General features: G+C 39.6%; 1 protein-coding gene across 1 annotated transcript; it reads right to left on the bottom strand.

Moving 5' to 3' along the window:
* Nucleotides 1-5,266: 5,266 nt before the first annotated feature.
* LOC126849308 (large proline-rich protein BAG6) lies at nt 5,267-12,368 on the bottom strand. Its single transcript, XM_050591013.1, has 20 exons — nt 11,822-12,368; nt 11,380-11,500; nt 11,064-11,267; nt 10,782-10,974; nt 10,599-10,711; nt 10,327-10,522; nt 10,102-10,225; nt 9,813-10,013; nt 9,512-9,722; nt 9,309-9,437; nt 9,012-9,225; nt 8,583-8,857; nt 8,339-8,494; nt 8,171-8,249; nt 7,947-8,070; nt 7,542-7,848; nt 7,341-7,474; nt 7,043-7,252; nt 6,835-6,945; nt 5,267-6,684 (listed from the first exon to the last, which is right to left on the bottom strand). The coding sequence occupies exons 1-20, from the start codon at nt 11,882-11,884 to the stop codon at nt 6,262-6,264; spliced, it is 3,588 nt and encodes a 1,195-aa protein (XP_050446970.1). The 5' UTR covers nt 11,885-12,368; the 3' UTR covers nt 5,267-6,261.
* Between the last annotated feature and the right edge of the window lie 751 nt (nt 12,369-13,119).

Below are 13,119 nucleotides of genomic sequence, written 5' to 3'. Positions count from 1 at the left end.
AATATCCCGAAAATATTCTATAGAGTATAGAGATTGAGACCATGTGATTAGAAGTTCAAACGAATCTCTCTCGATTATCCGCTTGTTTTAATCCAGCGCGAGAAATATGAAGAATTACGAGGAAAATCGTCGAAGGGAGCTAATAATTTATGAATTATGATAAATCGTGTTCAAAGAGAATCCTTCAACTCGTAATCGAACAACTTCAAAAAGAGATCTTTTTGAATAATGAGGAAAATAATTCAAGGATGTATTGCGTATTGGAAAGTAAAGGATGCAAAAAAGAAACGATTTGCGTCTTAAAAAGGACCAGATATCTGTATTGAAATAGAAGAAAAAGACATCATTATCGTTCCACGTGCCGCATACGTCTTTTATCTACTAAGAGTCGAGACAAGAACTTTTCAGAGTATCCGTAACAGGCAGGGAATTCTGAGAGCTTAGACCTCTGACAGTGTGAAATGTTCATATATACCATGAAGCAATGATCATTTTTTATGAGATATATAATATATTATATGAAAAAGAGAGAGAGATAGAAGCTAGGAAAATGGAAGGTAAAAAGCGGGGGATATTCGAGAAGGAACAAATACGAAAGCGAAAAGAACTCGAAAATTTAGGGATCGTTTAGGTTTAGGATACACGTGTTAGAATTCTATAAAATATTAAAAAATTAATATCTTGGAATACAAAATAAAAATTGATACATTTACATTTCGTTTGACAGGCAATAATATACTGTCCTTTTTCTATCTCGCGAATATTATCAGCGTTTCGCTCGGACGAAGCTTCAAAAGAATCGTATGACTTAAAAAGATAACGCATATGCGCGGAGAGCAACATAAGTGACTGATAATACTCATATCTCGCTGACTCTTGAGAGCGGGTCCAGAACTGCCTTCGCGCAAGCTTACCAATTTTTATTTATCGCTAGCGTTATCTTGTAAAAGCATATTGCGCAACATCCGCGCACAATATTAAGTATAATATTTTGTAAACGGATTAAGATCCAGTGATATAGTATTCTCGATATGTACGTGCTCGAAACGTGTTCAATCTTTACTTATTCGGATTATTTTTGTAGGGATAAGAACGTGTCTCATTCTTGTTTTTCGATCTTATCGATATCCTTTATCGGTCAATATTCACTTTCAGACTTTAGTATCGATCATACACATTGCTATCGAGATCTTACGATCACTCGCTACAAGTATCACAATACGGGCTTTTGCAACAATTATCGGGAATTAACTGCATCACTATTATTTGTGATACTGAACAAACAGAGAGAGAAAAAGAGATTGTAAATAAAACAGAATTCTTCTTTAGAATCAGCTGTTAATCAAACGTCTTCGAAAGAGAGAGAGAGAGAGAAAGTCAAATAAAATTAAATATATAATCCCTAAAATCTTAATTTTTTAAAGAAAGAAAGCGCCAAGTACATGCGCAATCATGAAAAAGTTTATATTACATATATTTATAAAATATTATTATTTTAATTAACACAAAATAATATTATTTTAAATCATAAAAAAACTGTTCTGCAAATTATTTTAACTATTTTTTAATCTTGATATTTTTTGATGCTATCACATTATTTTTGTAGGATATATTTTACTTCAATTAAATTAATTTATAGAACAGTTTTTTTATACGATTTAAAATAACACTTCTGTAAATACATGTAACTATTTTTCACAATTGACGCGTGTACTTGGCGCTTTTTTTTTTTTAAGGGGTAAATTTTCAGGGATAATACATATATTTTATACAACGTATGTGTAATAAAAATATTAAAAAGATATTTTGTCACTCGTGTGCAAATTCGGTTTCGATGATGATGCGCTTGTCCGTTTGGCTGACGCACAATGCGCTCTGGAAAATATTTCGAGCTGAAAAACTTTGTCGCTCTCGTCGACGAACCGGATACGCGCGATCGCGCGACGTGCAGTTGACTCGTCGAAAAACGTGTTTAATTGGTATTATTCTTGCCAAGCGTGTTTGTAACGATTGCCGATTGGCTCGGTCGTAAATCGGCGCGCGATACCCGAGCCGTCGCGACGCATACGCGTGCGAACGCGAGATGTAACTCGTCGAGCGTTCTCTCGACGATATTTCCGGTTTGTCGCTTTTCAAACGCTCTCGTTTCTAAAATTATTTTCCCTATTCGAATCGCATGAGCGAGCTTTGATCGATCGATGGAGCTTTCTTCCTTTCGTCTCCAGTTTTCCGTACCGGGTATTTATCATTTCTAAATGCGTATGTGAGTAAGAATGCGTCTTCCACAGTTTATCGACTGCGGATTTTTTGATCAATTTTAAAACGATATTCTGTTAGCCAAAGTGTCGCCGATTCAAATCGTACGAACATCGTCGAACGTCAATGATGTCTGCGGCGAAATAAATAAGAATCGTGATCTCCGGATGGCATATTAGAAAAATGATGGAATCGTGCATTTGTGAAACACATGATGGAGGGAAAGAAGCAATCGCAAAGAAGAAATCGCGTTATGCTCGGTGTAGATGTGACGCGAGAAAAGCTTTCGAACAGCTCTTTCTCTCTCGAGCTTCGTCGAATCGACGCCGACGGCGACAACGGACGGCAATGACTCTGGAACTGAAAAAAAAAATCTCTCGGAAAGCTCTCCGCTCCGAGCCATCTCTCTCTCTCTCTCTCTCTCTCTCTCTCTCTCTCTCTCTCTGTGCGTGATTACGCGCGCGTATATACCATTGACATTCGCGTGTGTATGTTTGCGCGCGAAAAAAAGGTCCGTAAGCATTTTCTCTCGCTTGGAAGAGGGGGCGGCGGGACGAGGGACGACTCGTTATTAGCGCTGGAGCGTCGCGTTATACGTAAAAAACGTACGTGACTTATTTCGCGCCCCCTTACCCGTTAACATTCGTCGCGGCGAAGTATCGGCGGCGGAAAAGCTACCGGAGAGAATGCGCGCGAGAAAAACACGACCGGTTGCTTTTCATCCGTCAAATCCATCCGAGCGACAGGCTGCGGAAAGAGCCCCCGGGTGTGGAGGATCGAACCGAAGCTGGGGGGAACGAGAGCGAGACGATAAGGTGGTGGTAGTGGTCGTCGTTGTGTGGTGGAATGGAGAGGCGGCAGAGAAGAGAAGTAGCTCGGTGGTACGCGGCGCGAAATGCTCTTCGCTGATTTCCTTCTCTAAATATGGCCGCCTTCGTGTACGCTTTTTCTCTCTCCCTCTCTCTCTCTGTGTTCGTGTACCGATGCGACGCTGTAACCGGCCCTGCTTGCTTGCCCGAGGTTCTACTTGATTGCCAAGGCGTCTTAACCTCGGCCTCGTAGCAGCGGCAACGGCAGCAGCGACGACGATGACGGTACTAGCAGTCCGGCGGTGTCCGCGCGGACTGAGTCTCGAGATTCGCGAGATGCGCCTATAAGAGCCGCGCTCGGCGCCACGCGGCCAACCTGCGTGCATAAAAATGCACGGCGACGCCCTCAACCGAATAAAGAGGCGTCGTCGAGTGGTGAAAAAGACCAATACGACCGGAAGAACGCCGCTCGCCGACCAATGCCGGCTTCCCTCTCGCGCCGCTTGACAGCCGACCGTCAAGTCCGCGCGGACTTGGTATACTCTACCCTACCTTTATTATACCTTTCTACGCGCGCTCTTCCCCGCGACGACCGCGGCGTGTACGTATGTGTGGACGCGGTATACGTGGTACGTGGTGTACGCGCGGTATACGCGGTCGAGGATATACTCTGACAGAGAGAGAAAGAGAGAGAGAGAGAGTGAGCTACATTCCCGTTGGTCTCTTCTGTTCGAAGCGCGGAAAGAGAGCTGCAATGAGAGAACGTCGTCGTCTTCGTCGTCACCATGCGGCGAGCATGAAAAAACGTCCTCAAAGAAGTGGCTAGAAGACGACGGAACATCGTCGCCGCCGCCACCGTATTCCTTGTCCGCCAATTAATACCGACGCCTCTTCTTTCCAAATCGGTTCTCGTAATAGTTCCACGATGTTGTATCTCGGTAGAAAGGGAGAAGGGAGAAGGGAAGAGAGGAGGAGAGGGAAAGAGGCGATGACCAGTCGAAACAACATTCGGTTAAGTATGTAACAATTGCCTTCTTCTCTAAAAAAAAAAAGAAATGTATTACGCGCATGTACATACATATTCACGGGGGAAAGAATCTCGACGTGACTCGCAAACAATCGATGGTAAAAAATCGCTTTACGCTGTACGGATGTTGTCTTGCATCTAATCGTTGCGTTATCGCTCAATCGCGATAATATCGACGATGATTAAAGATTGCTTACCTCACATATCTGCCACATACCTACGACTTATGAAACTTTGGAATCCGATATCTCAGCGATCTAAGAATTCTCAGAGTTGAAGTGACCGCGATAAAGTTATTTCTCGTGGAAATTAAATTATCCGACGTTGTTCTCATCGCCGCTTGTAAACATTCTGATTATCGATGAGAGAGTTTTCAAATCTAGATTTTCCTCTCGAGATTGCGCGGAATGGATAAATTTTTTTCCTTATTAGTCCGAGAGATATTCAAAATCGAATTTATAAACAGCTCGTTCGAGTAATATCGCTCCGATATGACGACGATGAAGCAAACGAGTTAAAAATTACGAACCACCTCCCTTTCAGCATATATTTCGTCACGGTCTCTCCCGATTACGATCTCGATAATTGCACGACTCGTTTCCATGCTCGCGCGCGGTTATGAAAATTTAATCGGCTGTATCAAGTTCGCGCGGAGGAGGTGAATCGAATGGAACAGTCCGATTTCTCGTGATAGTCAGCCATGCGTATAATTGGCGGCACTCTTCCATATTTTTTCCTTTTATAAATGTTACACATGTGATGATAATGTACGACATGTTCTATTGCCGTAATTGGCGTCAATTATTCGGTAAATTAACGATACGAAAAAAAAATTAATGAAAAATAAATTAATTATATGTATAATGCGGAAAAAAATAAATTCTTTCACAAATGCTTTGATATGAAACTTGCATATTTAACATTAGCAAATTACAATTATTGTATAATTATTTATCGATGTTTTATCATTTCACAATGTTTAGCTTTCAAAAGGACGTTTGACGTTATTTTTAATTAAGCGTTGAACTGCACTCATCCTTATTATTGCCATGGGAGCCATGATGATTTCTAGTAATGATGGTCTTTTGAATTGTGAATGACTGTCAAGTGATTATTTGCTATTCGACGAGCTTTTATTATATACTAACAACCGAGGGAACAGAGTAACACGAAGGAAAAGGGATACACAATTTTATTATTTTCTTTTTTTCTTCGTACAACTGTTTGATTATTAGAATGGTTAAACTTATTTGATATATGTTACCATAATCACGCATTGTACACATCAATTTGCTTGTTATTTTCATCGTGCAAAATAAACGTATAATATGCGCGTCATAAAAAGACTCCGGATCCGAAAATGTCCTCTATTCATCGCATCATATATTGAAAATTTACACGAAACATCTGATAAGATTATTATGATTTGCAATGCATCAGTTTTAACAAAGTATTGCATTGTCATATTTTTCATCATTGTGATCATCAAAAATCTGTAACGAAATCGACCTATTCTCCTTATTACAACTGCTTCGGGTTCACCAAGTTTACTATTTTGAAATTCGGAATGGCTAATTTAACGAAAAGGAATAATCGAAATTTGCAAATGGAAAAGACAACAGAAAATTAACTAGCATATGTAAACTCATAAATAAAGATGTATAGTTAACAATTTTTACATTTATGTATATACAGGATGTCTGTATTCCTTTATGGAATCAATGTTGGCTTTTCCTTCGCAAAGATTTGACGAAGAGTTTGATTTAAGGAGAACACCCTATAAATATGTTACTTTATTTATCAATTACAAACTTAAGCCGAAGAGTAATGATTATAATTCTATTAAAGCAGAGACATTGATATGGGCATATGGATAATATGTAGATAGGTAGGTAGATAAATAGGTACGACGTCTGTGTGCACCGTACTGATCAGCCATTTTAGATTCGTCGGAGATATTTATTCGGGAGAGAATCGCAATATATAATTCCCTTTTTACTATTTTTTTAGAATAGTAATTACAACTAGAATGTTCACGAAGACGAATCTTGTGTGTCGATTCTCTCAAGACGACAGCCGCCTATTCGTTGTCGAATTTTAGACTAATATATCTCCTTCAATCCGGTAATCCGTAAATCAAAGTACGATGCTATATTTTTCTGTTAGCTATTATTTCGGCGGACGTTCTTGCTCCGTGAAATATTTGGTCGCGTTCGGGAAGCGCAACGGATCCGGAAAGTCGGGCGTACCATATCGGCACGGGTTTAAACAATCCCTGATCGCTTGACCGAACGCGCGTCGTACCGCAGGATCCGCCGCTACAGCCACGGCGGCGCCCTCGACTTCCTCGACGCCAGCGCGGCCGACTCCCTCTCTGACCAATCGTTCCATGGACGCCGCTATCGTCGAGTGATGATTTGGCGTCGGACTAACTAATAATCGCGGTTTTTGTTGTTCAATAAGCTTGCGACGCTTGCTCGGCAATCCGCCCAGGTATGCGTCGCTAAACGTTGTTACGCCTCCGTTTGGCGTTGCACCTTGTAATTGCCGACGTTGTCTCACACCATCTCGAGCAATAATTGGTACCCAGTCCTATGAAAGAAAATGATACTAATTTCAATCCAATGTTATCGTTACAAAAATGGCAATCTTATAAATGTACATTAAGAGAGAGTTGTAATCAAATCATTTTTTCATAAAAAAATATTTAGTGTGAGTTTTTTCTATTTATATTTGACATACCGAAGGTAAAGCTTCGTGTCCAGGGAATGTTTCTGGAACTTCTTCTCGATCCTCAGGTGTTGAGCTTTCGAGAGTCGGTTGTTGTTGCTCCAGAGTTTCCGTTTCCATTGGCTACACGCATATCATTAGAATTAAATAATTGTACTGCTGCATTACATTATACAATGATAGGAAAATGACACCACGAATGAAATGAATAATAGGTTACCTCATCTTCGGATTGTGCTTGAGTGGATTGGCGCGTTGAAGCCGATGATACTGAAGACTGCTGGGATGATGCATCCTTGTACACCAAAAGCGGTATGATCTCTGAATCCGGCGGTTGCGGCACGCGTAGAAAATAGGTACGAAGATGGGTGATAAATCCATTCAGTATCCACTGAAGAAGAGCGCGATTGCCACCATCCATCAAATCGCCCTAATGACAAAGCAATTGAATTATATTAATATGACGTTATAAATTTTTTTTACGTAATTATGTATAGCTTAAGAGAAGCAAATCTAACCACAAAACGCGTCGCAATTGCCTCCAATCCAGCTTGACCGCCGCGCAGCGAATATCGCAGCACCGTGCAGAATTGATTGCACAGATCAATTAAGATGTTCAGTATCTCCTGTCCGAACCTTGCATCATCGACTTCTGTAAATCCAACACGGGAGGTTTATCGATTTTATGATACAACACTATAATTAAAATTAATACTAACCGTTGTCGAATAAGTTCCTAAGTATATCTCTCGCATGGCGAGCTATTAACGATTCAATAGTCGCGCATATATCAACGCGAGAGCCGCTCCTGCCGCTAGCATCTTCCTCGGGCGCCAAAAGATTTCGAATCTGAGGTCGTAGTTGAGAAAGTAGACGCTCGATCGTTTGTTCTTGAAGAACGTCCGGTGACGAGGCGTCCGAAAATGTGTATTGTAGGAACTCTTGCAGCGGTCTTCGAAGACGAGCAATAGGTTCCCATTGACCAAGACGTAGCCTGATCAACCCATCCAGAGTCATAGTTTGTGCCTATATATATATATATATATAGTGTTTTTTTAAATACCAAAACAAATCATCTCATATTATGTAATAGACATGTGCAAATATGACTTAGCGACGAATACCAGCAATACGAAGAGATCGATGAGGAAGTTTTCTTCTCTGCCGGATTCATGTGACGTGAAAAGATCCATAGATAGACCTCCACCCTCGAATAAGTCGGCTAAAGTAAGAGCACTTCCGTTCGAACTAATTATTAAAAAAATTACGGGATTAGCTCTATGTAATTAATAAATAATTAATAAATAATTCTTTCTTGAATTTCTTTATTGACATTAGTTAGACATACCTATCGCTCACGAATCCCACATGTATATTGCTACCGAGCATCTGCATTATGTTACCGAGATTTTCTACCAAATTTGGAGCTGCAATATAATCAATGTCGATATCGAAGTAAATCTCATCCATTATTTTTTACTTCTATATTTTAAATTCATTCTTTTAGATTCATTACCGTTACTATTGATGCTGATGTTGGGTTGTGATTGACCGACTGCCGACTGACTTAATATCTGTTGCAATAAGTTTACGAAAGGATTGTTAGCCGTCTCGGCATTCGTCGTCGATGCGTTTGTTGGAGGGGCACTGGTAGTTGTAGTCGAAGTCGTCGCTGGAAAATATTTTTTTAAGTTTGTGTAGAAAAACGCATCTTCTCTTATTTATAAGTTTATACGAAAAAAATGTCTACTCATATCTACCAGTTTGATTCGTTTGATTCTGAGCGTCCGCCGTGGCTGTCGATGCTGTGCGCGTCGTTTGCGAAGAGGTTGTGACGCCATTTGTAGTACTGGACGCGGTGCTCGTTGGAGTGCGGTATACATGATGAGAATTACACGGAAGATAGGGATCAAAATCGAGACCTAGTCCGATGCTCATACCGAGACCAACGGGATGCGCATGATGATGAAACACATGCGGCCGCGACGTACTTCGAGTCTGCGTGGCAGTGGTAGGATGAGTACCAGTGTTGCTCCTATATTATAGAATTTTTATAATTTATGCCTCATCTCGTATGTCTGTGTGTGTGTGTGTGTAGAATATTTGTTCTTTTAATATTGTTCTCTCATATGATATAAATGAGGTAATTTTATAGCATTACGATAATATTATAGCCATTGTTATTATACCGTGCTTGAGTGCTTTGACCGGTATTCGTATTTCCGCTATCCATCGAAGTAGAGACATTCTGTTGCGTTCCAACAGTAGTAACGGGTGGATTTCTCGAACTTATAGTCGTGGTAGTGATGCCACCATGCACCATATGTCCGGCAACAGCTTGCATAAAGTTTCGCATAAAATATGGCGGCGGACCTGTGCCGAACGGAAATACATTTGTCCTGCCTGCAAAATAGAAAACACACAACGGCGCAAAGTTGTTTTTCTCGATACATAAGATGCGTTAATATATCATGTCATTAACTTACGAGTGTTTCCATTGTTGTTGTTTTCATTGCCTGCCGCGTTCTGTTCACTGCCAGATCCACCATCTATATTACTCTCGGAACTAACCTCCATCAGTACTTCAACATTATTCGGTAAATTGAATACCGTATCTGAAAAAACGAATACATGTTTTGACATATTTGTTTAACATTTTTAGAGAATCATATTAAAATATAAAATGTACCAAAAGGCGATTGGCCTTGTTCTTGTTGTGACCGTTCTCCTTGCGACTGCGTATTGTCAGATTCTCGGTCCTGATTGCCTTCCTCCGCATTAATGAGCGATGACGTCGCTGATTCTGCGCTGTCTGATTGTGTCTGCTGACTACCGGACTCGGTGGACTCATCGTTACTATTATTATTATTAGCACTACGACCGTTCAAACTGATGTGAGCCTGTAGAAGATAAAAAAGAAACAATAGATTATAACAGTATTACTTGCGTCAACGGATATCCTATAGTTATTTTTTTATCAATATGCTCACTTCTACTTGGATTGGTATACCAGGCTGTAAGATGGCCGAATGTTGTACTATTATCGGTCGGCAGCGCAAATTTCTGGGTGGTGGTTGACTCATGTCGATGATAATGTCGCTTAGAGCGTGACAACTGTGAGACATAAGATGTAATATTTCGCTGACTCCGTCCACTATTCTCTGATTGTCTTCCACAGTGTTCGGCCCGGGCTAAACAATAATTAAACTGCCTTTATAAAAGCGAAATTTCAATTAACTTGTATTTGATGGTCGATGCGGAGCTTTTTAATCGACTTACCCCAGGCGGCAATAAAGGATCGAGAAGTGTAAGCATGCAATAACGTTCCAAATACGGTCTTAAACGTTCTTGAGTGTTATTCAGTCTTTGCAATAATTCTGCCATTTGTGGAGGTCGCGGAAGACTAAAAATAAAATAATTAATAATAAAATATACATCCATAAAATATACAGCCACGCTAATTAACATTTCATTAACATGAAATATTTAAATTAAGATATATACTCTTGCTGCTGAGTACGCCTGTTTTGTCCAGCGTTGCTTGATGCGGCTCCTGTGTCTGCAGTTGCTTGGGCTTGTTGTTGCTGCTGCTGCGTTTGTGTCTGTGGATTCGGTTGTGACCGCGATTGTGGTTGGGCATCACTTTGATTTTCATTTGCATCGCTTGTAGATCTCGTACTTCCACCATTATAATTGCTTCCTATATATTATTGAGCAGTTAATGCAACATATAAAATCACATTTCTGAATCAAATTGGCGTCGCAAATGTACCAACCTCTGAATAATGTAACCGCGCGCGCACCAGCGGCAGATAACGCAGCCGTAATGGCGGCTGCAGCTGCTTCTGCGAGTCTAGTACCACTATCGTCTCTCGAGGCATCGTTGTTCCTGTAGAAGTTACACTGTTGAGTTATACAGAGAAATTCATCTAATAACCTGAAATATATATTTAACTTACTCATTTTGCTCCACTTCTGCTTCTTGCGATTGTTGCTGTTGCTGTGCCATCGATTGATTAAGTTCCGATGGAGTAGGATGTAGAGGAGCATTGGGATCATCTAATCGATCAATCAACTCATTTATGCGATCGAGCATGCGGCCTGCATGATTCAAACGACTGCCTGATAAGCTGTTGCTCAATTGTGGTATTCCTGAATAATTAGACGATGGATGTATTGAGGAAATTGACTAGCATGTGACAATTTAATGTAATAATTTAAAGTAAGAACTAGAATGTTACCATGTCCCTCTACAATTTCGGCTGGTACTGACATAGCACCAAGATACATTGCATTTCCATGCATCTGAGTGCGTGTGACACGGTAATGCGATCTCGGCGAATTCTGCCATCTGTTTTGTCCCTGTGTCTGCCCACCATCGTTTCCGTGTTGACCCGATTGGGGTGGCGCGCGTTGCACCAAGTGTATGACTTTTCCATTGACATCTGAAGAATCACATTACATCAATATATATGAGAATCATATTATTCTTGTAACAAATAATTTATTATACATTATATATTTATTATATGTAAACAAATATGTATATATATGTACCATAATCATTTAATTTCTTGTCATCTTGAAGCACTCGTCCGCAATAAATCAATCTCTGCGAATCGGCTGGTACCGCAACAGATTCTGCTATATGTTCTTTAAAGCCACGGACTGTGATTTGCTTTAAGGAGAATTGCAAAAATATAATTAAATGTACAAGTTTAAAAAGAATCTCATGGGAGATTATATGCTTTACGAACACGTACACGTACGCTTAATATAAGCAAAATAAGCTGTATATATCTTTTTAATATTATCAAATTTTTTAATACAATTTTAATTTTAAAAAAATATTTTATTTTGATTTAAATAATATTTTAAATGTGTTTATGCCAATACGATTTTTTTATATCTATCGGGAGATTTGGACAAATCATAACAAACAAAGAATAGTAGTGGCATTTGTTTGTTTAGGACATGTGAACAAGAACGCTGTACTTACATCGTCTTCGAGGGAGAAGACATGATTCTGCGAATCCAAGGTCTTGACTGTTAAGTCGATCATCGTCGTCGGCGTGCCGCGTCGCAGGCTAAATGTAGAAACTTCGAGATTTCTGCGTAAATATGTACAGGAGTATAGCAGCGAATTAGGATATGCGGATATTACACGCAAAATGCACGAGTGAATCACTCGTTTTTCGATCCCACTACGAAAATTGGAAAACGGATTACGCTCGCGAGCTCCGATTAACACGGGTCGATCGTGAAAAGAAAAGAAGAGAAGCTGGATGTGCAAAAATTGCAAATCGCACCGATACTGATCCGCGACTCGTTCACCACATTGTTCGGTCGCTTCGTTCACTTTTTTCTCATTGCTCTCATAACGTCGTATGTATGTATGCACAATGTCGTCTAATGACGGGAGAAATAAGAGGACACGATTACACGTTATTTTACCCAGAATGCGCTTTATCAACGATGCAGCGAGTGCTGACAATACACGCGATAGCGATGGTCCCCAAGTCGGAAGTGAACGTTGATCGCATCACCGTCTATCGATACCGCGCAATTATATCATCGCGGTGTAACGTTGAATGGAGAGATGACGCCACGATACGCAAAATGAGGTTCAGTTTTCCCTGAAAACTGAAGAGGTTAAAAGTTCATCTCCTTTCTTGCGCGTATGTGTATGTATTTATTATATAAACGATAAAAAAAAAAGACAGAAAAGTGCTTAGTTTTACGAAAAATTGAAAGATCAGCGTTTGGATATCTACCAAGGACTTTGAATTTTGCAGAGGCAAGCAAATATTTTGAGTTACTTGAAATGATATTTTGCACGGATTGCTTATGAGCTGTTTTTGTTTTCCATAGTTAGTTAGTTTGGTATCAAGCTGTTCACAGACACGATGTATTTGTGGATTACAGATCAATAGGAAAATTAGATTTTTTTGCAACAGTCAAGGATTTTCGGCTTATTTAACAATCATTCTTTTCGGATTTCATTCTTTGGAGAAATTGAGTATATGTAGAACATTTGGAAAAATTTAACTTCTTTATTAACAACAATACATATACACATGCAATATACATATATATATATATATATATATATATATATATATATATATATAATATATTATACACACACACACACACACACAAAACTTGAAAACTTGAAAAGATACAGATCAGCTTATTTTTTCTTTTAGAAAAATCGAATTATTTGTTTGATTCTCAAAGAAATTATTTTATCATCGTTTATGTAATTTAATTTTCTAAACGAAAAAAATGTTATGT

Source organism: Cataglyphis hispanica, chromosome 4, assembly GCF_021464435.1.
Source record: "Cataglyphis hispanica isolate Lineage 1 chromosome 4, ULB_Chis1_1.0, whole genome shotgun sequence".
Taxonomy (NCBI): Eukaryota; Metazoa; Arthropoda; class Insecta; order Hymenoptera; family Formicidae; genus Cataglyphis; species Cataglyphis hispanica.
Note: the sequence above shows the minus strand (reverse complement) of the source record. Positions and strands in the feature narration are given on the sequence as shown.